Source organism: Sminthopsis crassicaudata, chromosome 1 (assembly GCF_048593235.1).
Source record: "Sminthopsis crassicaudata isolate SCR6 chromosome 1, ASM4859323v1, whole genome shotgun sequence".
Lineage (NCBI taxonomy): Eukaryota > Metazoa > Chordata > Mammalia > Dasyuromorphia > Dasyuridae > Sminthopsis > Sminthopsis crassicaudata.
The window spans coordinates 342,075,115-342,096,566 of record NC_133617.1 but is presented as its reverse complement, the minus strand read 5'-3'; the positions used below and the strand labels follow the sequence as shown (position 1 = coordinate 342,096,566).

Genomic DNA, 21,452 nt, shown 5'->3' with positions numbered 1-21,452 from the left:
TAAGGATTCTTCTACTCTTAGTACTGTCCCCTTAAAGCAATCTTGTATTAAATTACTTTATATTGATTTATTCCCTTTTTTATAGTTATTTTGTATATGTTCATCTATGTCTGTTTTGTCTCTCTCATTAGAATGGAAGCTCTTTGAGAATAGGGATTGTATCATTTACTATCTTTGTATCCTCAGTATCTGTCTAATAACTACTCATTAATTGGTTGATACTTAGCAAGGTACTACCATGAGCCAAGGGCAAGTTGCCTAACCTCTCCAAGTATCAGTTTCCTAATCTCTAAAATGAGGATCAATCAACAAACATTTATTTGACATTTAATATTTGCTTGGTACTATGCTGTCTTGAGGATATTTTAACAAAAATTAAATATTCCTCAGGGAACTTAGTTTATACAAATGGTTTTATAATCTACCTCAGAGGGTTGTAAAGGAGAAAAACTTTAAAAACAATACAAAAATGAAATGGTCAGTGGAGCTGTGATTTCATTGTGATAAGGACTTCCTTTTACCAATGGATCTGCTACTTGTGCTAGAAAGTTCTCACTTTCCTGGAGCTACACAGCCAAAATATTTCAGAAGCCATAATTGTGTCAAAGTCTTTCTGGTTTCAAAGCTGATTCTCTTATCCACTTTACTAAGGTGATTCTCATTAATGTACTTAACTAATATACTTCCTGGTACAGGACCTGGTTCCAACTATAAAATTTAGCATGTACATGACAAGTCACCTCACACCTGAGGTCCTTAATTTTCTTATCTCTATAATGAATAAATTAAACTAAATGAATAGATATAGTGTCCTTTCTATGTCTAAGTCCTTTTAGTCCCAGCCTCATAAACTATGGGTCACAATCCCATATGGGGTCTCGTAACTGAATGTGAGGGTCACAAAATTATTATTTATTATCAATATATGGTTGATTTGTACCTAGGGTCATGCAAAATTCTCAGGCAAAAAGGAGTCACAAATAGAGTTTAAGAAGAAGCCCTGCTCCACATGACATTATTGTAGTTTTATGAGCTGAAGGTGTTTTTGAACATTCCTTCCCCAAATATGCCCTCTCTTCTCTCACCCTTCCCCGTTTCCTTATGCTTTTCCTTTCCTGTTTTACTGAATAGTAAGATAGATTTCTATACTGATACTGAGTGTGTATGTTATTTCCTCTTTGAACTAATTCTGATGAGAGTAAGGTTCACTCACTCACCTTCTCCCTTTCTTCCCCTCCATTATAAAAAGCTTTTTCTTGCCTCTTTTATGGCATATTATTTACACCATTCCATTTCTTCTTTTCCCTTTCTCCCAATACATTCCTCTTTCACCCCTTATTTTATTTTTAAAGATGTTATCCCTTCATAATCAACTCATACCTGTGCCCTCTGTCTATATATACTCTTTCTAACTCTGTCTTTTTGTGTTTTCTGATGCTTTAAAAATTGTTGGAGTAGTTTATGGGAGAGCACTGGAATTTCTGCCTTTACTGTGCCATCTGGGCTCCACCTTGCTCTCAACTGTTACTTCTTACTGCTATAAGTACATCATAATGTAGTACTCTTTCCCTTTCTAACTTGTTAACTTACTGACAAGGCCATCCATGCTTATTTCTTTCTTTGGTCCATTCCTAACTCCTCACTTTTCCATTCCCTCCCTAATAGATTTGTCTCTCCCCCTTTTCCCTACTATGCAAACCCCTTAAACCCTATTTGATTAGCTATGTACTTAAGAATTAAACAACAGTGCATAAAGCAAATAACTGGGAGTTTTGACTTTCAGATTCTGATCAACAATGTAACAAATCCTGATAAATGATAAATGTTTAAGATTTTTCAATGAAAAATTATGAGCAAATAATTATTTTATTTTAAATTATGATATAATTTAATATAAGTTGTATTTGCTTTATTAGCTCTCACTATAATGAATTCATTGCCCTGGGCAGTTTTGTTCCATATGAAAATTATTAATTGAACAATGAATTCAAATTCCTATTAAATTAAAACCTAGAAGACTCCCTAGTGGGAATTGTCAGACCCAAAGACAAAATTTGTATGATGTCTGGAAGGTCAGTTAACAAGGACCTTACTAAACACATGAGGAGATCAGGAAATTTCCTGGAAAACATCCCATCTATGATTCTCTAGGATCCAAGTCTGGGGACTATTAACAGAATTCTCCAGCTGATTTTAATCATAGCAATTCTGAGTAAGGAGAAAAGTAATCTCTAAGTTAACTGGGTCCCAAGTCATACAGGTCTTTATAGATTAAAGTCAACACTTTAAATTACTCTCGGAAGCAAATAGGAAGCCAGAGCAGATTATGGAGTACAGGTATAATAGATTCCATATGTTTTACTCTACATCATACAAAGTTTCTGCAAATACATAGGAGTAAAGACCTCTCTTCTACTTTACTTAAAATATTGAGGCATTTCAGTACAAGTCCCTTCATCTTCTCCCCACTCTACCACAAATCATCTGTACATCCTTCTCACCACCTCAAAACATCATTTCATTTGACTCCATCTTTCCTTTTCTTTCCCTCAGAGGAAGACTACTCCTCCTTTCCAAATCTAATTAACCCAACTGCACCAAAGATCTCATTTCTCTTACTTCATTTGGTACTTATCTCTTAACAGCTTTGAGGAACCCCTCCCCGAAAGTGATGGTAATTTTGAGGTATTCTCAAATTTGAGAGTTAGGTAGATACTCAAAGTACCAATTAGATGTCATAGCAATCTTAGTCCATATAGCTTAGCAATACCACAGGAGGAGGTTGTGTAGCACTTGTATTAATTGGACTAAAATTCACAAAAATGTGGAAGAACATTTTATAATCTTTAAGCTCCTTTCATCTACATCTACATTAAAGTCTCCCATAATTGTTTACAACAATTTTTGATATTAAGTCTTTAGGAATCCATGATAATTGAGTGGGGCAGATTGTCTTGTTTTTTTCCTGTCTCTGGCAATCAAAGAGTCCATAATAGTATTTAACTAGTCAGTAACTGACTCTTTCTTCTCTATTCCTTTCTATTAGTAAATCTGTGGCTTTCTATCTTCTTAACATTGGGCAGTTTATAACTTGGCACTATTATTCTGTATTTTAAAATTAGTTATACATTTGTTGTCCTTAGATTCAGATCTGATAATGTTACTCTTCTATTCAACAACAAAACTCCAGTCCCTCTTCAATGCTCTAAGATAAATTATGTTGGCTTTTAAAGCCCTCACAACGTAACACCAGCCTATCTTTTCAGACGTCTAAGATATTACTCCTCACAATCCATTATCTAGTCCAAGGCTTCTTAAACTTTTTTTTTTTTTTTCACTTGAGACTCCTTTTCCTGAGAAATTTGTACATGGCTCTAGGTTTAAAAAAAAAAATAAAATAAAATATTTACTGTTAACAAAAAAATAATGATTTTTTAAAAAATAATTGTTTGCTATACATATAATTTTACCATTTATTAAAGATTAAAGCAAACTTGTATACTAATGAGATGGATGACCTTTATTTTTACATAAAGAATTTAATCTTGGGAGAATATTTGATACCTTTTACTGTTGCCAAATTATTTTTTAAGTCCCACATTTAGTTACACAACCTCTTGTGGGGTTGAGAACCACAATTTAAAAAGTTTTGGTCTAGTCCAACTGTTTTCTCTGTTGCCCTCATGTGGCATTTCACATTCCCATTTGTCTTTGTGCTAGCTGGGTCACATATCTGGAATGTACTTCTTTCTTACATCTTTTCACAGATAACCTTATTTCCTTCAAGATGTAGCTCAAGTAAGACCTTCCACATGAAACTTTACAGCAAGGCCCTTTCTCCTTAACTCCCCTGTTGTGTTGTTGTTGTTGTTGTTGTTGTATGCTTGCATATGCACATTTTTACCTTTCAATACAATATTTTCTCTGAGTCTTCATTTTCTATCTTTATTTCCCCAGAGACTACTATGATGTCTGGAGCATAATAGATTGTTAATAAATATTCATTGGTTGAGCTTTCTACAAACCAACAACATTAATTTTACCATAATCTGTGCCAAGCTTAAAACCTTAGTCATTTTTGAATGTTCTTTCTCTCTAAGTCAATAAATTCATCATACTAATTATATGATTACTGTGTCTATAGCAAGAGATGGAAATTGGCAGAAATAGAAGGGCAGGAGACAGGACATATGGCAGCAGATAATGGAAAGATCAGATGGATAGATAAATGAATGGATGGATGGATGGATAGAATGAGTTTGCATATGTGCTGTCAAATCTTTTATGAAGACTGGGACTAGCTAGTTATGGGGCCTAGGTCACTTTATTGATTTATTAATCAAAATGTTGGATCCAATTGTGGGAATAATAAAGAGGAATAAATTCCTCTCAAAGACTAAAAAGTAAATTCTATTTGCAAAAGTCCAGTAGTGAAAGTGTTTATTTGGTGAAGCTTTCTGTCTTTAGCACTTTTGTTCATACCACTCTCACATGAAAGGTCTTTACTTTCTATTTACCTGAGATCCTTTATGGCTTAGTAGTTATAGAACTGCCAGTCAAAGTCAACCAATTCATGTACACTCAGTCACTGTAACCCTTTACTCTAGGCATACCCTTCCCCAAACAGATCTAGTTCATTTATTCAATTCACATAATGTGCCTGAGGCTAAAATCTGATTAACAACTTTTCATCAGTACTTAGCCTTGCTGAAGCAGGTAAAACTAAGTCTTTACTATACCTCCCCCCTACATACAAGAACTCTCTCAAATCCCAAGGTAAAGAAAACAGTTACACAAGGAAAGCACGGCAAAGCACCAAGATATTCTCTTGATCATGATTAACTATATATACTAGTAAGAGGCACAAATCTGAGTGTTTATGTCTGAGGATATCCCAATGTGGAATAATTACCAAGTTAGTTAAATTATTATTCATCCTTCATTCTCAAAGAGAACTGGTGACTTCAGGAGAATGATGTTTTGACTTGATTTTAGTGAGGCAGAACTGGGTAAAGTCATCAGTCTCACTCTCTCTTTAAGAGTCTTCTGAGTCCAAAGGCAAGACATATGAAAGGACAATTAGAGATGACCCCAAATGCTTTGAGAGCCCTTGGACTTTTCCCAGATCTCAGTTTGTCTGAGGCAATACCATACAATGATTAAGGCTAGAGTTTAAAAAAAATAAAAAAGGGAGAAGATGGTCTATTTTGCCTACTCAAAAATTATTTATATATAGATATCTGGGGTGGGGGGGTGGGGAGGTCAGGGATCAGAGTTTCTTAAGTATGGCAGAGATGTGTGCATATGTAGATAAGAGAAATATACAGAGAACCAGACACTGAGCCAAACCAGATGTGTAAGTAGTGTAGTGCTGGTTCTGAATTCAGGAAGTCCCAAGGTCAGATGTGTTCTGAGGTACTTACTAACCCTATGTGCCTAGGTAAATCATTTAAATTTTCTCTCTTTCCATTTCCTTCTCCCTTAAAATGAGGGTAATAGCACCTACCTCCAAGGGCTATTGTTTGGATAATTTTGTAAACCTTAAATCATTATATAAATTCTATTATTAAATAAAAATAACAATAACAATTATAATAATAATATGTCCATCTCTTCGATATTAGAGAGATACAGTGATTGTTACCTGAAATAAGCATGCCCTGAGTGACTTTTGAGGATTCTAGGCTTTGGTAGAACCAAGGAAGTTAGAACATTTGCCTTTTCACATATATTACTTTGTACTTTTTAAAAAGTCTTTGTATTATTTTTTCTGTCTCATCAGCAGGTAGTAAATCTTTTGATTTTTAGAGATGATTCCTTGATCTCTTTGGATACTTAGCACCTAATCTGCATCCTTGAACATGGTAGATATTTAGGTATTGTGTGTTGCTACTGATAGGATCCTGATGGCTTTATTCCAAAAGGTTTGTATGTATTCTATAATTGTGAACTTTATATATACTATATAACCCTTTATGCAAAGTATTGATACTATTGCTCAGCAAGTCTAGCTTTCTCCAGCTTCTGAAATTCTATCTTCCATTTGAAGGCACTTCAAAGACCATATAGTCTAACATCTCATTTTATAAATGAAGAAACTAAAGTCTATTAAAGCTGCCTTTGACATTTAAAAGTCCTCTTGATGAGATCTAGATAAGGGGTAACTAAATGAAATTAGGGTTAATTGAGGTCCAGTGGCAGGTTCAGGGGCCAGGCAGTCAAATAGAGCTCCCTTGCATCCCCTTTGGATTCGGCACAAGGATACAGAGTTAAATGAGGTCTAGTAGTGGAGCAAAAGTCTCCTATAAAGGAATTTACAGACCTGAAAACCTAGATTGATAAAAGAGGTTTATTATATGGTTTGGAAGTAAGATTAAAAGATGTTAGGTAAAGAGAGGAGGGCACCAGAGCCAGACTAGTTCCAGTGGGCAGAAATCCTTTGACATGGCAAGCGTAAGGCTGCCATGTTTGGGACCTCTGCAAAGAGAGAACTCCAGCTTGGCTCTTTTATAATAAGGGGCTTTGGCTACACGCTGAAGGAGGCTTGTAGGTGGAGTCCCAAGTTAGCTCCAGGCTTGGTTTCAGCCAGAGTTAGAATTTGAATTGAATTCTATGGGTTTCTAGACTGAGCTAGATAGCAAAGATGAAAAGTGTTTGTACTTAGGGTGGAGTCCCCTCCCTGAGGCAGAGTCCAAGGAGGTTTTTTTTTTTTTTTTTTTTTTAAAGAGTTTTGGGGTTTCCTTGGCACTCTTACCCTGGCTCCTTGCTAGCTTCCAGTCTTCTTAAATTTTGTTATCATTCAGGCATTTCAGTCATATCTGACACTTTGTGACCCCATTTAGAGTTTTCTCAGCAAAGATACTGGAGTGTTTTGCCATTTCTATCTTTTTTCATGAACTCTTTACTTCAACCATACTGGTCAGTTTATTCTTATTTGCACATGACTCCATCTCTTATCTCCTTACCTCTGCACTGATTATACCCTATGTCTGGAATATTTTCCTTTCATATTTCTGTCTCAGAATTTAGTCTCAACACAAATTGCACTCTCTATAGGAGCCTTTCTGTGTTACTCCAGTGGCTAGTGCATTCTCCTCCAAGATTATCTTCTATCTACTCTTGTGTGTGAGTTGAATGTAGCTAGTAAATGTTGTATTTCTCATTAGTCCTGAAGGCAGGACTAGTTTTTGCCTTTCCTAGTATTCCCAGTACTTATCACAATACCTAGAAGATTGTAATGCATAATAAAAGCTCTAGAGATGTTTAAGTAACTTGCCTAAAGCTACAGCGATAGTAAACATCAGAAGGAAAAAGTTTTAGTAATATAGATAATCAAATCAAAAATGCTAGTCAAAGTCCTTTGTAACATTGATGTATGATCAGTTTATTTAATCAGATATTCTATTCTTTGCTACAGTACCAGAAATAAACTTTGAACTTAAGAAATGAGACACCACTCAATTCTGCCCAAGCTATGGTTTTTAGAAACAACATAATATTTTTCATGATATGTAGATGATTTAACAAATGTTTTCCATGTGTAAAGCCTGCCCTCAAGCCAAACTATAACAGGAAAGAACAATTGTCAAATTAGTTATTATGCCACTTACATATCAATTTCTAAAAGTAAATCCTTTTTATGTTAGCTAAGAAGTTGTATCTTTATTATAGGTCATCAGTGGCCACTGATAAATAAAACTGTTTTGATTTAATGAGTATTTTTAAAGTTCACAACTTTTGAATTTCTTCACAGAAGACAAAACTCAGCCAAATTTCAGTATGGTAATGCCTTTAATAAAGACATGCAATTTAAACTATCAAAAATTGGATTTTGTAATTGAAGTATAAGCAGATGACATTGTTATTTGTTCTTCTCACTGTGGATATTAGCCAACATTTTAGTATTTTCCCAAGATTTAATTTTACAGAATCTGTTCCTGTTTAGGTTAAGTCAAAGCAATTACTATGCCAAAGACAAAAACTTCTAAACATGCCTGTAAAATAGATCTATTGCAAATCATTTGTTCCATCTCCTATTTATAGCTATATTTTTAGTCCCTGTCACCAAGCAGAAAACAAGTTCCATTTTGACATTCATTCTCCATATATTGTGACTAAGTTGTGCCTCTGTTCTCTCCACTACTATAAGTGAAGAAAATAATACTAACCTGTCATTCATATTTATTATAAAGAATGATTTAATTGGCAGCACATAAATGCCTAGGATATACAGAGCAATAAGTGATCCTTTAAGTTGTTCACTAATAAAGAGATGTTTGTTAAATCAGTTAATAAAAAATTAGATATGAACTTTTCAGAAAGATCTATTTCCTCAGCTAAAAAGTAAAGTAAAATTAAATAAATTAAATAAAATAACAAGACAAGAAAATAAAGTAAAAATGAACAAACAAGTTTGTAAAGGGTCATTTTTTTTTTAGATTATGCCTAAACTCTTAAGTCTTTTAACCTTTCTGTAGTTGAATAACATAATCCGTTTTGCTAAACCTCTTGACTACATATGCATGAAAAGATGAATGTGATCTTAAGTTCTTTCTAATAAATTGGACTGGTTACACAAGTACAATGTGTCTTTTAATTAAAGAATATTAACAATATTTATAGATCTTATTGTTAATTGAATTGTTAATCTTTTTCCTCAGACCTTATTTTTTCTACAGTCTATAAGTTCTAGAAAAACAGGAACCTTGTTGGTTTCTGTATTTCTGTAAGGATTTATACATAGTAATGACTTAATATTTTTTAGTGTCAATGAATTAGTGAATGAATGAAATATGTCTAATTCCTCATTCAAAATGAGACTTATCTGTCACTATTAAAAATCATGATTAATTTATTATTGTTTTTAAAAATAAGTGACAATGTCATATTTGTGAAATTTTTGCTTCTGCTTATTCCAATTATAGTTTTTTTTCTTCCCATCATGCTTTCTGTCATCCCACTTTAATTTAATGTATGACAGTACAATAGCACTTTACTACAAAAAAAAAAAAAGGTGAAAAGACTAAATGTAATTCTCAAGGAATATAAAAACTGAATGTTCCACCCACTCTTGTTTATACTAAATTGTTATGATAGAACAACAGTACTCAGACTGCAAACTTGTAAATTTTCCCCTTTATACCAATTGTAAAATTATAAGTAATCCACATAGGGAACAACAAGAGTATTCTTAATTTATTGACTTGTACTTCTATTCCACTCTCAGCCTTTAAGGAACTCAAGCTATTCAATCAATTCTCTTAACATTGCAGTTGAGAGGGTATGTGGCAAAATGGAAAGAGTTTGTCTAGGTGTCAGAAAGACTTGAATTTAAGACCCACCTTTGTCACATACTAGCTATGTGACCCTGGAAAAGTCATTTAACTTCTCAATGTTCCTGTCAACTCTTTAAGGTGATTGCAGAGAAAGAGTCAATCTGTATTGGTCAATAAAGTTTCTACCCAGAAGCTCCCTTATATTGATTAAATCAAAGACCTGGTCAAAACAAAAACTAAAAATTTCTAGAAGAAAAAAAAGTCACAATTTTTAATTTCTCTAGAAAAGACTCTGCTTATTGGAGAAATTTATGAAAGTTAATATTTACACACCAGTTACATTGCAGGGAGAAATTGAAGGGAGATTGAACCAAAAAAGAAAAAAAAGAAAAAGAAAAAAGGGGTTTATGTAAATAGATTTTATGATAACTTCTCTTGTTTTATCAAAATACAACTTTGAAGCAGCTAATTAAGATTAAATAAAATCTTTGATCCCTTGAGCCAAACAGTTCCTTTTTATGTAGTTACTTCCTTTCTTTGACCCTCAGAGAGAAAAAATACTAGTTCATTAGGACACTGCAAAAACATGTTCTTTTCTATAATATCTTTTTTCTATGATTTGTTTCTTCTTTGTTGACAAAGCAAAAAGACCTTTTCAACTGAACCACCATTATATATTTTAGAAACTTTTAGTTTTTTAAGAAGAAAAAGCTTGACTTCTTATTGGAATTTGGTCTTTGAGATTTGGGAACGAGGGGAGAAAGGGCTGGATATCTACAACCAGCTATCCTTTATTATTTTTTTTTAAACTTGAAACTACGTTTTTATTAAGTTACCCTGTCAGCAAACCTTTCATCATCTGTCAGAGCATGTGAACTCAGCTGTGTTAGTAAATTTCAAAATGTCAGTATAATTTGGTTTAAGATATGGAGGAGGAGAAGAAGGGGAACTGCGTAGGTAACTCAGTTGTATGTATCCTTTACTGTTTTATATGACGAAAAGTAGAAAATGCTTTTTTAATCTTAATGCATTTCATAGATAACAAATATATAAGTTCTAGTTTAGTGGAATTGTTCTTTGGTATCCTCCTTCAAAAGCTACTATATACATTAGTAATCATTTTTAAATAATTAATTGAAAGAAAACAATTTCTTATGGAATAAACACTGAAAATTAGAGATTAGTCACATGAATTACGACTAAAAATTCCTCTTTTCTCTCCCAAAATGCATGTTTCTCTTATCTATCAACTTCATAATAGAATGTAATAAAAGTTGACATTTATAAATATTCAATTGTTCACAAAAACAAAAGTTCACAAAGCACAAATTTGCTCAGCTAAACCCACTACAACCCTCTATGGTAAGTGGTACAAGTACCATCTTCACTTTATAGATTAGGAAACATCTCTAGAGAGGAAATTAACTCTTACCCATAGTTACCCATAGTTAGTAAAAAGGGCAATTAGTATTATCACCTACTCCCAAGTCTTATTTCCAAATCCAGTGTTCTTTTCTTTAAATCAAGGAATTTTTAACCCTTTTAACTCACTCATGCAAGGAGGAAGGAAACAAGAATTTATTAATAAGCATTGTATAATGTATAATAAGCATTGTGTTAAGCAGTTTACCAATATTGTCCCATTTCATATCCACAGACTCCTTTGGCAGTCTTCAAAAGCCTACATACAGATCCTTTCTATGAATCATACATAAAATAAATTATATAAGATTAAAAAGGAAACAGTTATCAAAATATGGTTTTAAAAAGGATGCTAGGTTGAAAGCCTCTGCTTTCCTCTTTTTTGCAGATCCTTATGCTTCCCCAATTTCCAAAGTCCCTCAGTCTCAATCCTCTTTAAGTTTATCTGAACAAATATTTCCTATTGCCACCTGCACAACTTGTTTCTGGTTGTGCAAACCTGAATATATGGGGCCATTTGGCTCATTTTCAAGTCAACTGAGAATTCATGGCTAAAATCTTAAATACCTCTAGGGAGGAAGAGGGAGGCTTAGAATAGGCCTTTCATTTCCAGTCTCTCAAAGAATACTAGCAAGCTCAATGTATAAATTACATTTATATATAAGAAGCAAGTCCTGGAACTTGCCAGGTCTTGAGTAAGGTTTGGCACTTTGCATTTCTTAGAGATTCCTGCCACTTGGAATCAGCAAGTCATTTTCATTGTTTCTTTGCTTTTTCTTTCTGGCTAATACTTTCCATCACTTTCTATTTTATCTCTATTTAGAATATAATTTCAAACTCAAATTGAAACATAACTCACATACAAAAAATCTGGAGCTTTTTACAAAAGCTGGCCGAAGCTTACTCCCTAGAAAGTGTCTTGGAATTAAAAACTATTATATTGAGATGTTTTCTGATCTCCATAGTGTCCTGATTAATTAGTAATCACATGGCAGAATAAACATCCTGGAAGTAGGGGAGGTGATAACAATCATACAAATACCAGAAAGTATTCAAGAAGAGAAAGATGTAGTTAATTAAAGTTAGCAGATATTCCTCTAAATCTATATAGTGCTTTATCATCTATTTTGCTCTTTGTCCATAGGACAGATGACCACAAAAGAAGGATGTTATCGAGACATGAGGCTTCAAGTAAACACATCATTTTGCAATCCAAGAACTCGACCAGTTACAGGAATTATACCTTGTAAAATGCCAGCCTGTCCTCCCAGGTAAGGAGCCGAGTGTTTTTACTTTTTTTAATGAATGCCATAGGAAATAAAATATTGCAGCTAGTGAGAATTAGTCTTTTTTTTTTTTTTTTTTTTTTTTAAGGAAAAGGCAAAAACAATTTTATAAAATTTTGCAAGAGATCTATAGATCAAATTACAGAAAATCTTCATTATTTTAAAGAAATAACAATACCCACAAATAGGGAACTGAATAAAAGCTATACTATAACCATAATTCTTTTTCCTTTGTAACTTCTCTAATTGCTGTAGTTTATACCACTTGCTTTATATCATTTTTATTTTAGATATCATAATTAATGAGATAGAGTAATATTGAAGTATCATAAAATCATATGTACATATATGTGTGTGTATACATGGAAATACATTTATAAAATATAGGCTGATATGGGGTTTGGGAGTTTTGATTTTTTGGATTTGTATTTTTTTTTGTTTGTTTTTTTGAGAATTATAGTTTTGTACAGAATGGGAAGAAACATAAGAGGTGATTTGTTCCATATTCTAATCTAAAGCCCAATAAAGGAAGACCCCTTCTAACATCTCTGCTTATATGATCAGCTTTCCTCTGCATTAATATACCAGTAATAAAAACTTCACTGTATTATAAGGTAATCCATGCCTTTAAATTAAGAATTATGAATATACAAATAGTGAGATTTGAGATTTCCCTGTAGTTCAAATGAATAGAGCTGCTTTCATAAAGTCAATAAGATAACTATTTTAAAATTAAACTCTTTTCATTTTTACTTTGGCATGCAGATAGGCAGAAACTGAAGAATAAAAAGTTAAGTGTCTGCTAAGTGATAGATACTGTATTAAATTCTGAAGATACTAAGGAAGGTCAAAAACAATAAACAAATTCAGTGTTTGTCCTCAAAGAGCTACAGATAAGGTATGCCAGAATAAACTGGTGGTCATCAACAGAGTGAAGGCACTAACATGGGTCTTTAGCTCAAATTTGAAGGAAACTAGAGAAATAAGGGAGAGAGGAAGAGGCATGAGGGGGGATAGTCAATGGAAATGCTTAGAGTTGGGAGATGGCATATTATATCCAAGTAAAAGGAAGAAAGTCAATGTCAATAGATGAGTATTTGAAGAAGGAATGTTTCAGACATAAAAAATCTAGAAAGTTAGGAATAAAAATAAAATATTGTTTTTAATAATAATTAGTATTTACAACTTGCTTTAAAGTAGACAGAATTTAAAAAAATGTTCTCTTATTTGGTCCTCACAATAAGGAAGAGGCTAGAATATGAAGGATTTTATAAAGCAGAAGATTTTTATATTAGATCCTACAAACAATAAGGAACCACTGGTATCCACTGCTTGGGGTAGAGAAGGGAAGTAACATGGTCAGACTTGAGCTTTAAGAAGGTTATTTTGGTAGCTCGATGGACTAGAATATAAAGAAACAAGTCAGAAACCAACCAACAAATAATTAGGATAGTTTAGGCATGAAATGATGAGGGCCTGGTTTAAAAGAAATTAAGAAGTTTCTAAAGTCCTTTTTAGCTCAATATTTATGATCTTATGTAACTTTTCAAGTTAGTTTACTAATTCATTCATATGCTTGACTGATTAAACTCTAGAAAGTGTAATCTATGATCTTTGCATCCACTCCCTTATTTGCCATTCAAGTGAGCCCTTCAGCAATCTACCTTCTCTTTCTCTCCCTTTATTGATACCATTTGGTCCAAGTTCACCAATTATCTAATAGCCAAGTCTATTGTTTTGTTTTGTTTTGTTTTCCTCAACTCTCATTTTCATCAAGCTTTCTTTAGTATTTGATTCTATTCTCCCTTCTATCTATTTCCATAACTCTGATACTTCTACCCTTTTGACAACTATTTCTCAAAACCTTCACTGGTTCTTTTTTTCCTAATGCCCATATTTTGAGGATATATCCAAAGACCATCCTGAACCATCTTTTTTCTCTGTACTCCTTCCCTTTTCAAAATTTTCTATTCCCATGACTACAGGAAGATGAATTCCATCATTGATTGCATTGAGTTTAATATGTTATTTGGAACATCAAGGGGAAGATGCTAGCAGGCATTTAGAAATGTAAAACTTGACTTTAGGGGAGAGAGTTGAACTAGAGATCCAACTTTGAAGTCATCTGCATAGAATTATACATATAGCAAGTAATGTGGACCTGGCCAACAACAACAACAACAACAACAACAATACAATAATACAAAGCTCCAACAATCTTCTTGACTTGAGAACAGTATTCCTTTGCAGTCATCAAGAGGACAATCTTTAACAAAAAAGTGGTTTACTTTGCACTAATGTTCAGTTTTCCTTAATAGTGTTGCTTGTTATGTGTGATAAAGTTTCATCACAATCCCATCCAAATATTGTTTATAATGCCCCTCTTGACCAATGTGTCCCTGGAACAATTTGAATTACAGTATTCACATAAATCCTATGCAAATATGCAATATGCAATATGCCTCATAATGTTAAGTAACAGTCCCTTTCCTTTTGCCAGTTCTCCCTCATTACCTAACCAACTTATAAGTTTCTTTCCTCCCCATCACCCTGCCTATTAAAAGTTTTTCTGGCTCCAAACACTGTGCAAAAGTTTTATGGTAAATGATTCTTATCATCAAGTATATTCATTGAGTAGCTGGAAATTCTAGACATGGACCATTGAAGTAACAAATCTGGGATTTTTTTTTTGGGTTAAAGAATATTCTTACATAATATATTTTATTTGATTCTCATATCAAGTATGTGAAATAGATAGGGCAGGTATCATTATCCTTATTTTACAGAGAAGAAAACTGGAACTCAGAAATATTGAGATTTCCCTAAGACTATGGGTATTGAACCAGAAACCCAATTTATTTGATTCCTAATTCACTGGTCTTTATACTCACTATATTAACTAAAGGAATATGATTTATAGAAATAGGCCAACTTCTCCCTTTTTAATATCGTTATGTCTGTAGAATACTGTAAAAGCTGCTAAAGTACACAAGGACCTTTGTGTGCTGACATAAAATAATCTGAGGAACCTCTAACCTGTTCTCTCTCAAAATACAGGTAAGGTCCAAGCCTGACTTCATCTGCTAAGGTAAAAATATGAGAAATAGCAAATCATAAGATCTGGCTCAGAATAAACAGATTAAAAATTATGAAATGAATGCTGGTTTCAAATATAATGTACAGGCATTGTTTAAAAAGACAAACTAAGTTCCTTAGGAAACAAAGATAAGACCATTTGGCAAGTTGTGTTGGATGGATATCAGAAGTACTTTCCATGATAGTTACCAAATGCGCCCAGCCCTAAAAAGTGCTCATGAACATCATTCCTATTAGAGGCCCCTTGTTAGCTATTTCTGATCTCTTATCTTTTTCCTTCTCCCACAAAACAGAGACAACCAGAGGTCCTTTTATGAAGTGTTAACTCCCATTGTCTTCTACCTAAAATTTTATAATGAGAGGAAAACCTGAAGAGTTTATATTAAGTTATTGCTTATTTATTTATTACAGAGGGGAGGTAGATAATTGTTACTATTCATTATTTTGTTCAAATGGCATCCCAAAGGGACCTAGGTAAATAGTTTCCTCTAGTCCCCTTTCTCTTTGGGTCTTTTTGATTTTTAATTTCATTGCAACTGCTGTTTTCTTTGTCCCAGATTTAGTTTAAATTAATAGGACAAATATCCATGTTTGTATGTGATGTGAATGTTCAACTTCTGTCTAATTATATCCTGGTTCTGTGAGCTACTAAGGCCTGAGGCCATATGGGAATATTCAAGATTTGTACAAGGAATTCCAGTGCATAAATTTTCACTGCTATATAGGGTGGAAGTCCTGTAACTTGGGCGCAATAACTTTGAGTAGTGATTTGCATGGGGTTCATAAGTTTTCCCAATGTGCATAGTGAAGCACATATTACTAATTTATGCCCCTATTACAACACGTTTATGCACCTGGAAGCATGTAGGCAACCCTATGGGTTTTTATATACCCAGGAAAATATGGCTCAATAGCCATTTTTACTATAGATAGTTATGAAGTCTTATAACAAAAAGAGAATTGCAATAGAACACATTATCGTGGGATCATTCTACTGGCTATTTTAAGTGCTGTATAAATGCAGGTAGGTCAGGATAATTTATCCTGAGTTTAGTGAAGAGATTTTAACTAGAGATTCAAACTTTGAAGTCATCTGCTTCATAGGCTTCTGAGAAAGAATGTGAAACTGTGATTATCTGGTAAAATGATCATTCTGTCAGAGAAAAGTGGAGAAGAAAGAAGTCAGGTCTGTGCCTCATTCCTGGGGCTGATTATGTTACTATCTTTGCTCATCTTTCCCTCTCTCAATTGCATATTTAATTTCTTTCCAAATTAAAATGACAAAATGAATGTAACTTCTTAAAATTCCCTCAGCATAGAATTAAATCATAAATAAGAGTTGAATCAAACCTTTAATATAATTTATTAAATCTATAACTTTTCTGTCCATAATTTATTCTATTTATAATAATGATAAAATTGTTATATTATATATTTCTTAATCCAGTCTTTTACTAAAACAGAAATATACTTTGGCCCCTGATATCATTTATTTAGTTACGTTTCATATATTAAAAAAACAATCTAATTCTTCAAGTTGATGAGGCAGAATCCATCTAAAGTATTAACTAGTCTTAGATGAATGTAATATTTTGGCTTTCAAGTACATATACCCCTGAGAAATAGTGATTTGAACAGTTTTGTTAAATAGGGTCAGTGTATACCATTAATGAATGTATAAGAATCATTGGGCTTTTATCTTACTGATATTCTGAGTATAGCGATAAGAAATTTTAGAAAAAAAACTATTCTAAGCAGGTTTTTAAAAATGCATCAATGTATTTGGCAATTGTTTTCCCATAGAGCTGGTATAAATATAAATTTGATCCTAGGAGATTAGATAAAGATAGGATAGGGACCAACCTTGTGATTACATTTTTATAGGATAGTATCTGATGAAGAATTCTGTCTTCCAATGCAGGTTGGCAATTTCTCTGAAACTTATGAAGACATAAAACTGCTTTGGGCACCAAGAGGTTAATGTCCAAAGTCACACAACCACTATATGGCAATTCTTTCTGACTTTGAGGCTGGCTCTTTTATACCACCCTATTCTCTTATACTATGAGGATTGGGACAGATTTTAAATTAACAGAATTAAAATTAATGAGGTATCCACTATTGATTGCTAATTAGCAAAAGATAAAATACCTATATAGTTTCATCTAAGTGTACCAAGTCAAGGAGGATATTAAGAATCAATGGTATAAAATGGCCTAGGACAGGAATTCTTAAACATTTTTGTCTCATAGACTCCTTTGTAAATAAATTGAAGCCTAGGGAACCCTAATCATATTTTTAAATGCTTAAGAAAAAATACAGATTACAAAGAAAATCAGTTATATTGATGTATAGTTATCAAATATTTTTTAGAGAAGCTCACAGACCCTGGTTAAGAACACATGACCTATGGGAAGATAGAGTTAAGAAAAGTAACTCATGTTAACAAAAGTGTTATTTTCCTAACTTGCCCCCCCCCAAAAAAAAAGTTGTAGAAAGAACTGTGCCATTCAGTTCTTTTAGCAAAAGCATTGTTTTTCTTTCTCTCTCATGTTTAAAGCTGTGCTTCCTCACTAATAAATTTTTCCCATGAGTACTATAATAGAAAGAAACCTAAGACCCTAGCAACCCCACTAGGGGAGGGCAAAGCTCTCCTCTGCCCTGGGGTTTTCTTATATGTATGTTACCCAAACTGTCTAAGTCTTTCCTTTGGTTACAGATCCATAGATAGAAGAGAAGAGAATACTGATTAGGTCATTTCTTTACTTTCCTGTCTGTTCAGTATTATTCTTTAGGGCATACTTCTTCTGTCTTGTCTAGTCCAGTTTAAAATATGTCAATTCATTGCTTTTCACATGAGACCATTTGAAATTTTATTAGATTTCAAAAACAGAATGATTTTCCTGATGTTGAGTCAAATTTTCCTTGTCATTGTTTTATCACCAACTATCATCTGTCCTCTTGCATTAATTCAATTCACAATTTATCTTGGACCTATTTATACTCACATTAACATATGAACGTTAAAATTTTTATACATGATCAAAACAATGGCTAACTTAACCCAATATTTCCCTCTGACATGGATTCCTACAAGTTTCTTTGTTTATCATTTAAAATCCTGTCACAGCCTGTTTCCATTATTCTTTTTAGGTTTATTAATCACAGTTCCCCTTTTGTGCACAGTGTATTATATTAAAGTTGACTAGTCACAATTCCCCATACATGATATTAGATCATTGTCCCTTTGTCTTGGTGGCACTCCATGCTTGAAATGCACTCTGTCCTGCCCTTTACATTTTAAGGACCCCACTTGAGTTCCACCTACCAAATTAGGTCTTTCCTAATCAGCCCTAGCTACTGGTGACTTTCCTCAATCCCTCCTCCAAAATTACCTCATAAATATACTTCATTTATTAAATGGGTACTTATTACTTCTTACAAAAGAATATAAACTCCTTGAGAACAAGAAATGTTTCTTTTTAGTATCTTATATCTAATATTTGGCAAAAATCCTGCATCTTGCTAGGCACTGAAAAACATGTGACTGATTAACAGATTGAGAGGGCCAATTAGTTGTCCCACAGAAGAATCTCCTAGAGGGATTAAATCCTTAAATACAATGTTTTTTAATATAATACAGTTTCTATGAAGGTATCTAAAAATCTATTTTCAGATTGTGAAGCATTAACAAGTTTCAAAAATGTATGACCTACTATATAAAGTGATCCATATTTTTACTCATACTAAGTCCTTCAAAGAGTGCTTCCTACTTTTGATATTCTGGTAAATAATTAGGAAAGTTGCCTTTTTTTACAATATTTGTATGAAAGTTTTTCCATTATCTTGGTCATTTCAGTTGCTTCTCTCAAGGTAGTTTCTAGCTCTAGTTACTTTTTTCATATCATTTATTTTGTTTCTTTTTAAAAAATAAACAAAAGATATTTGTATTCACTTTAGGGTGGGTTTTTTGTGGTGTGTCTATGTGTGTGTGTGTGTGTGTGTGTGTGTGTGTGTGTGTGTGTGTGTGTGTGTGTGTAGATGAGCATGCAGAAAAAACTTTATAACTATCAAATATTTTAAAATATGGTCTATTATTATTATTTCTATCTTAGAAAAGAGGAAAGTGAGGGTTAAAGTGATGTGACTAAGAGGTAAGAGAACCAAAACTCAAACCCAGTTCTTTAGATTTCTCTAATTCTTTTCACTGTTCCCTCTGATTTATGAGCTCCTTCATAGTAAGGCCAAAGGTTTTTATCAACCACTTAAATTGTAAATTCATATTGAGTAAATATCTCCAGGGAATATGTGATTTAATGAATTAATTCAATATTGAGAGCCTCCTTTGGGTAAGAAGCCAAGATTTCTGAATTCTAACAGCTAAGTCAAATTTCATCACTTTATAAATTTAGTTTCTGTCATTGTCATAGCTACACTGTCTTACATTTGAAGCTCATTAGCCACTGTTCTGCTCTGAGACATTTGTAAGACATTTTTGGAGTTTGTTCCATTAGATCAGCAGTTTTTCATCATAATGTTATCTGGATATTTAAAGTCCTTTTGTGTTTCTATTTCCATATCATTTATAACAATTATGTTCTCAAGAGATTTCTTTAGACAGTTTTGTACCCAGGAAAAGACCTGCCTACCTCTTTCTTAATAGTGCTTTATTCATGACAATATGTTCCCACAAGACTCAAGAAGTCATTTGGAAGGAAGAGGAAGAAGGAAAGAAGGAAGGAAAGAGGTCTTTGATTATTGTTAATGTTTTACTCTCTTAGCTAATATTTACTTTTAATTGTTAAAATTTTAATCTTTTAAAGGGTTTTTGAAAATCTAAATAAATCATGTTCACTGACTCTCCTTTATTCAAATACTCATAATTTTCTCAAAGAAAGATTTTAAGGAGTTCTAAGGTTTTTCCCTCATGCATTTTTAAGGAAGCTACAGGCATTCAGTTTTTCATTTTCTTCTTAAATCATCCCTGTCAGCTCTACAATCATTTTTATTGCTCTTTTTTCATAGTATACTCCACTGTGTCTCATTACAATGAGACTTTCTAACACTGGAATATCCATATCAAATGACTTAATCAGTATACTACAATTCACTAAAAACTGTTTATTTGTGTAAGTGAAGAATCAAATTAACTGAGTATATAGTACTCTGAGAAAAAACATCATAAACTGAGAAAGAAAGGCAAGATTTTGATTAGTTAGAATAGCTATAAATTCTAGCATCACGTTTGAAGAACTGTACAGTTTATTATGGTTTTAAGGAAATTTACACCATTCTCTTATTTGATCATCACAAAATCCTGAATGGTTTATAACAAGGTAATCCTTCTACTTTATACTCCACACAGATATTAGAGTAATTTTTCTAAAACATAAATCACTCCCTTATTCAATAAATTCCTATTGTCCCAAAATTAAATATAGAAGTCTTTTAGATTTAAAATGCTACAAATCTCTTTAAATTTTTCCATCCTTATCATGCTTTATTTCCTTTCATGCATAACTCTAATCCAGTGAAATTATCTTTAATAATACTCATATATGGTATGTTATCTCTTTGTGTCTTTACAGTAACTGCTCCTCATGCCCAGAATATTTTCCTTCTTCAATTTCACCTGTTAAAATATTTAATTTCTTTTAAGGCACACTAAGGGATCATCTTCTACTTGAAATCTTTGCTGATTTCCTCAGCCACTAGTTTTTCCTACTAAAATTGTATTGTAATCAAAAGAGATATAGATGTATAGATGATAGATATAGGTACATTTGTCTTCCCCAACTAGATTGTAATCTTCTTAAAAGTAAGACTTATTTTACCTTTATCTTTGTTTCTTCAGTATCTGGGTCAGTATCTGGCACATAGTAGGTATTTAATAATTGTTTGCTGGTTGGTTGATTGTTGATAAGGAAACTGAGGTTCATAAGTTAAAAGCCTTGCTAAAAATCACATATCTAAAGATGACATATCTCCAAGTCCAATTTTCTCTTTTCTATTATCCATACCTAAGAAAACACCTTTAAATGCATACCTTCATGTGCCTAGACTACTGACTTAAAATTTTGAAGATAGACAATTAGATAGCAATAGAAACAATAAATTCTTTAGCTCAGCTTCTAATCTACTATCTTCTTCTTTTGAACACATTGAATCACTGGATATGGAACAGGAGAATAAGGAAAAGGAAAAGCATTGTTCTATGAAAAGACAAACAAATTCATTATATATAGTCAATACAATCAAATAAGATTGATTAAACAAATCAATTTTATATAATAAAACCAAGGACTTAAATATGTCAGTATTTGCCAGTTGCCTTTGGATTTAGCTATTTTATTAGGGAAATCAAATTTCCTGA

General features: G+C 32.8%; 1 protein-coding gene across 3 annotated transcripts in view; it reads left to right on the top strand.

Annotated features, from left to right (window-relative positions):
* ADAMTS16 (ADAM metallopeptidase with thrombospondin type 1 motif 16) overlaps positions 1 to 21,452 on the top strand; it is a 221,290-nt gene that overhangs the window by 137,235 nt on the left and 62,603 nt on the right. For all 3 annotated transcript variants that reach the window (XM_074279152.1, XM_074279151.1, XM_074279150.1), the window contains one exon: positions 11,842 to 11,968. In XM_074279152.1, the coding sequence (XP_074135253.1) occupies positions 11,842 to 11,968 (127 nt within the window). The remainder of the gene's footprint in view (positions 1 to 11,841; positions 11,969 to 21,452) is intronic.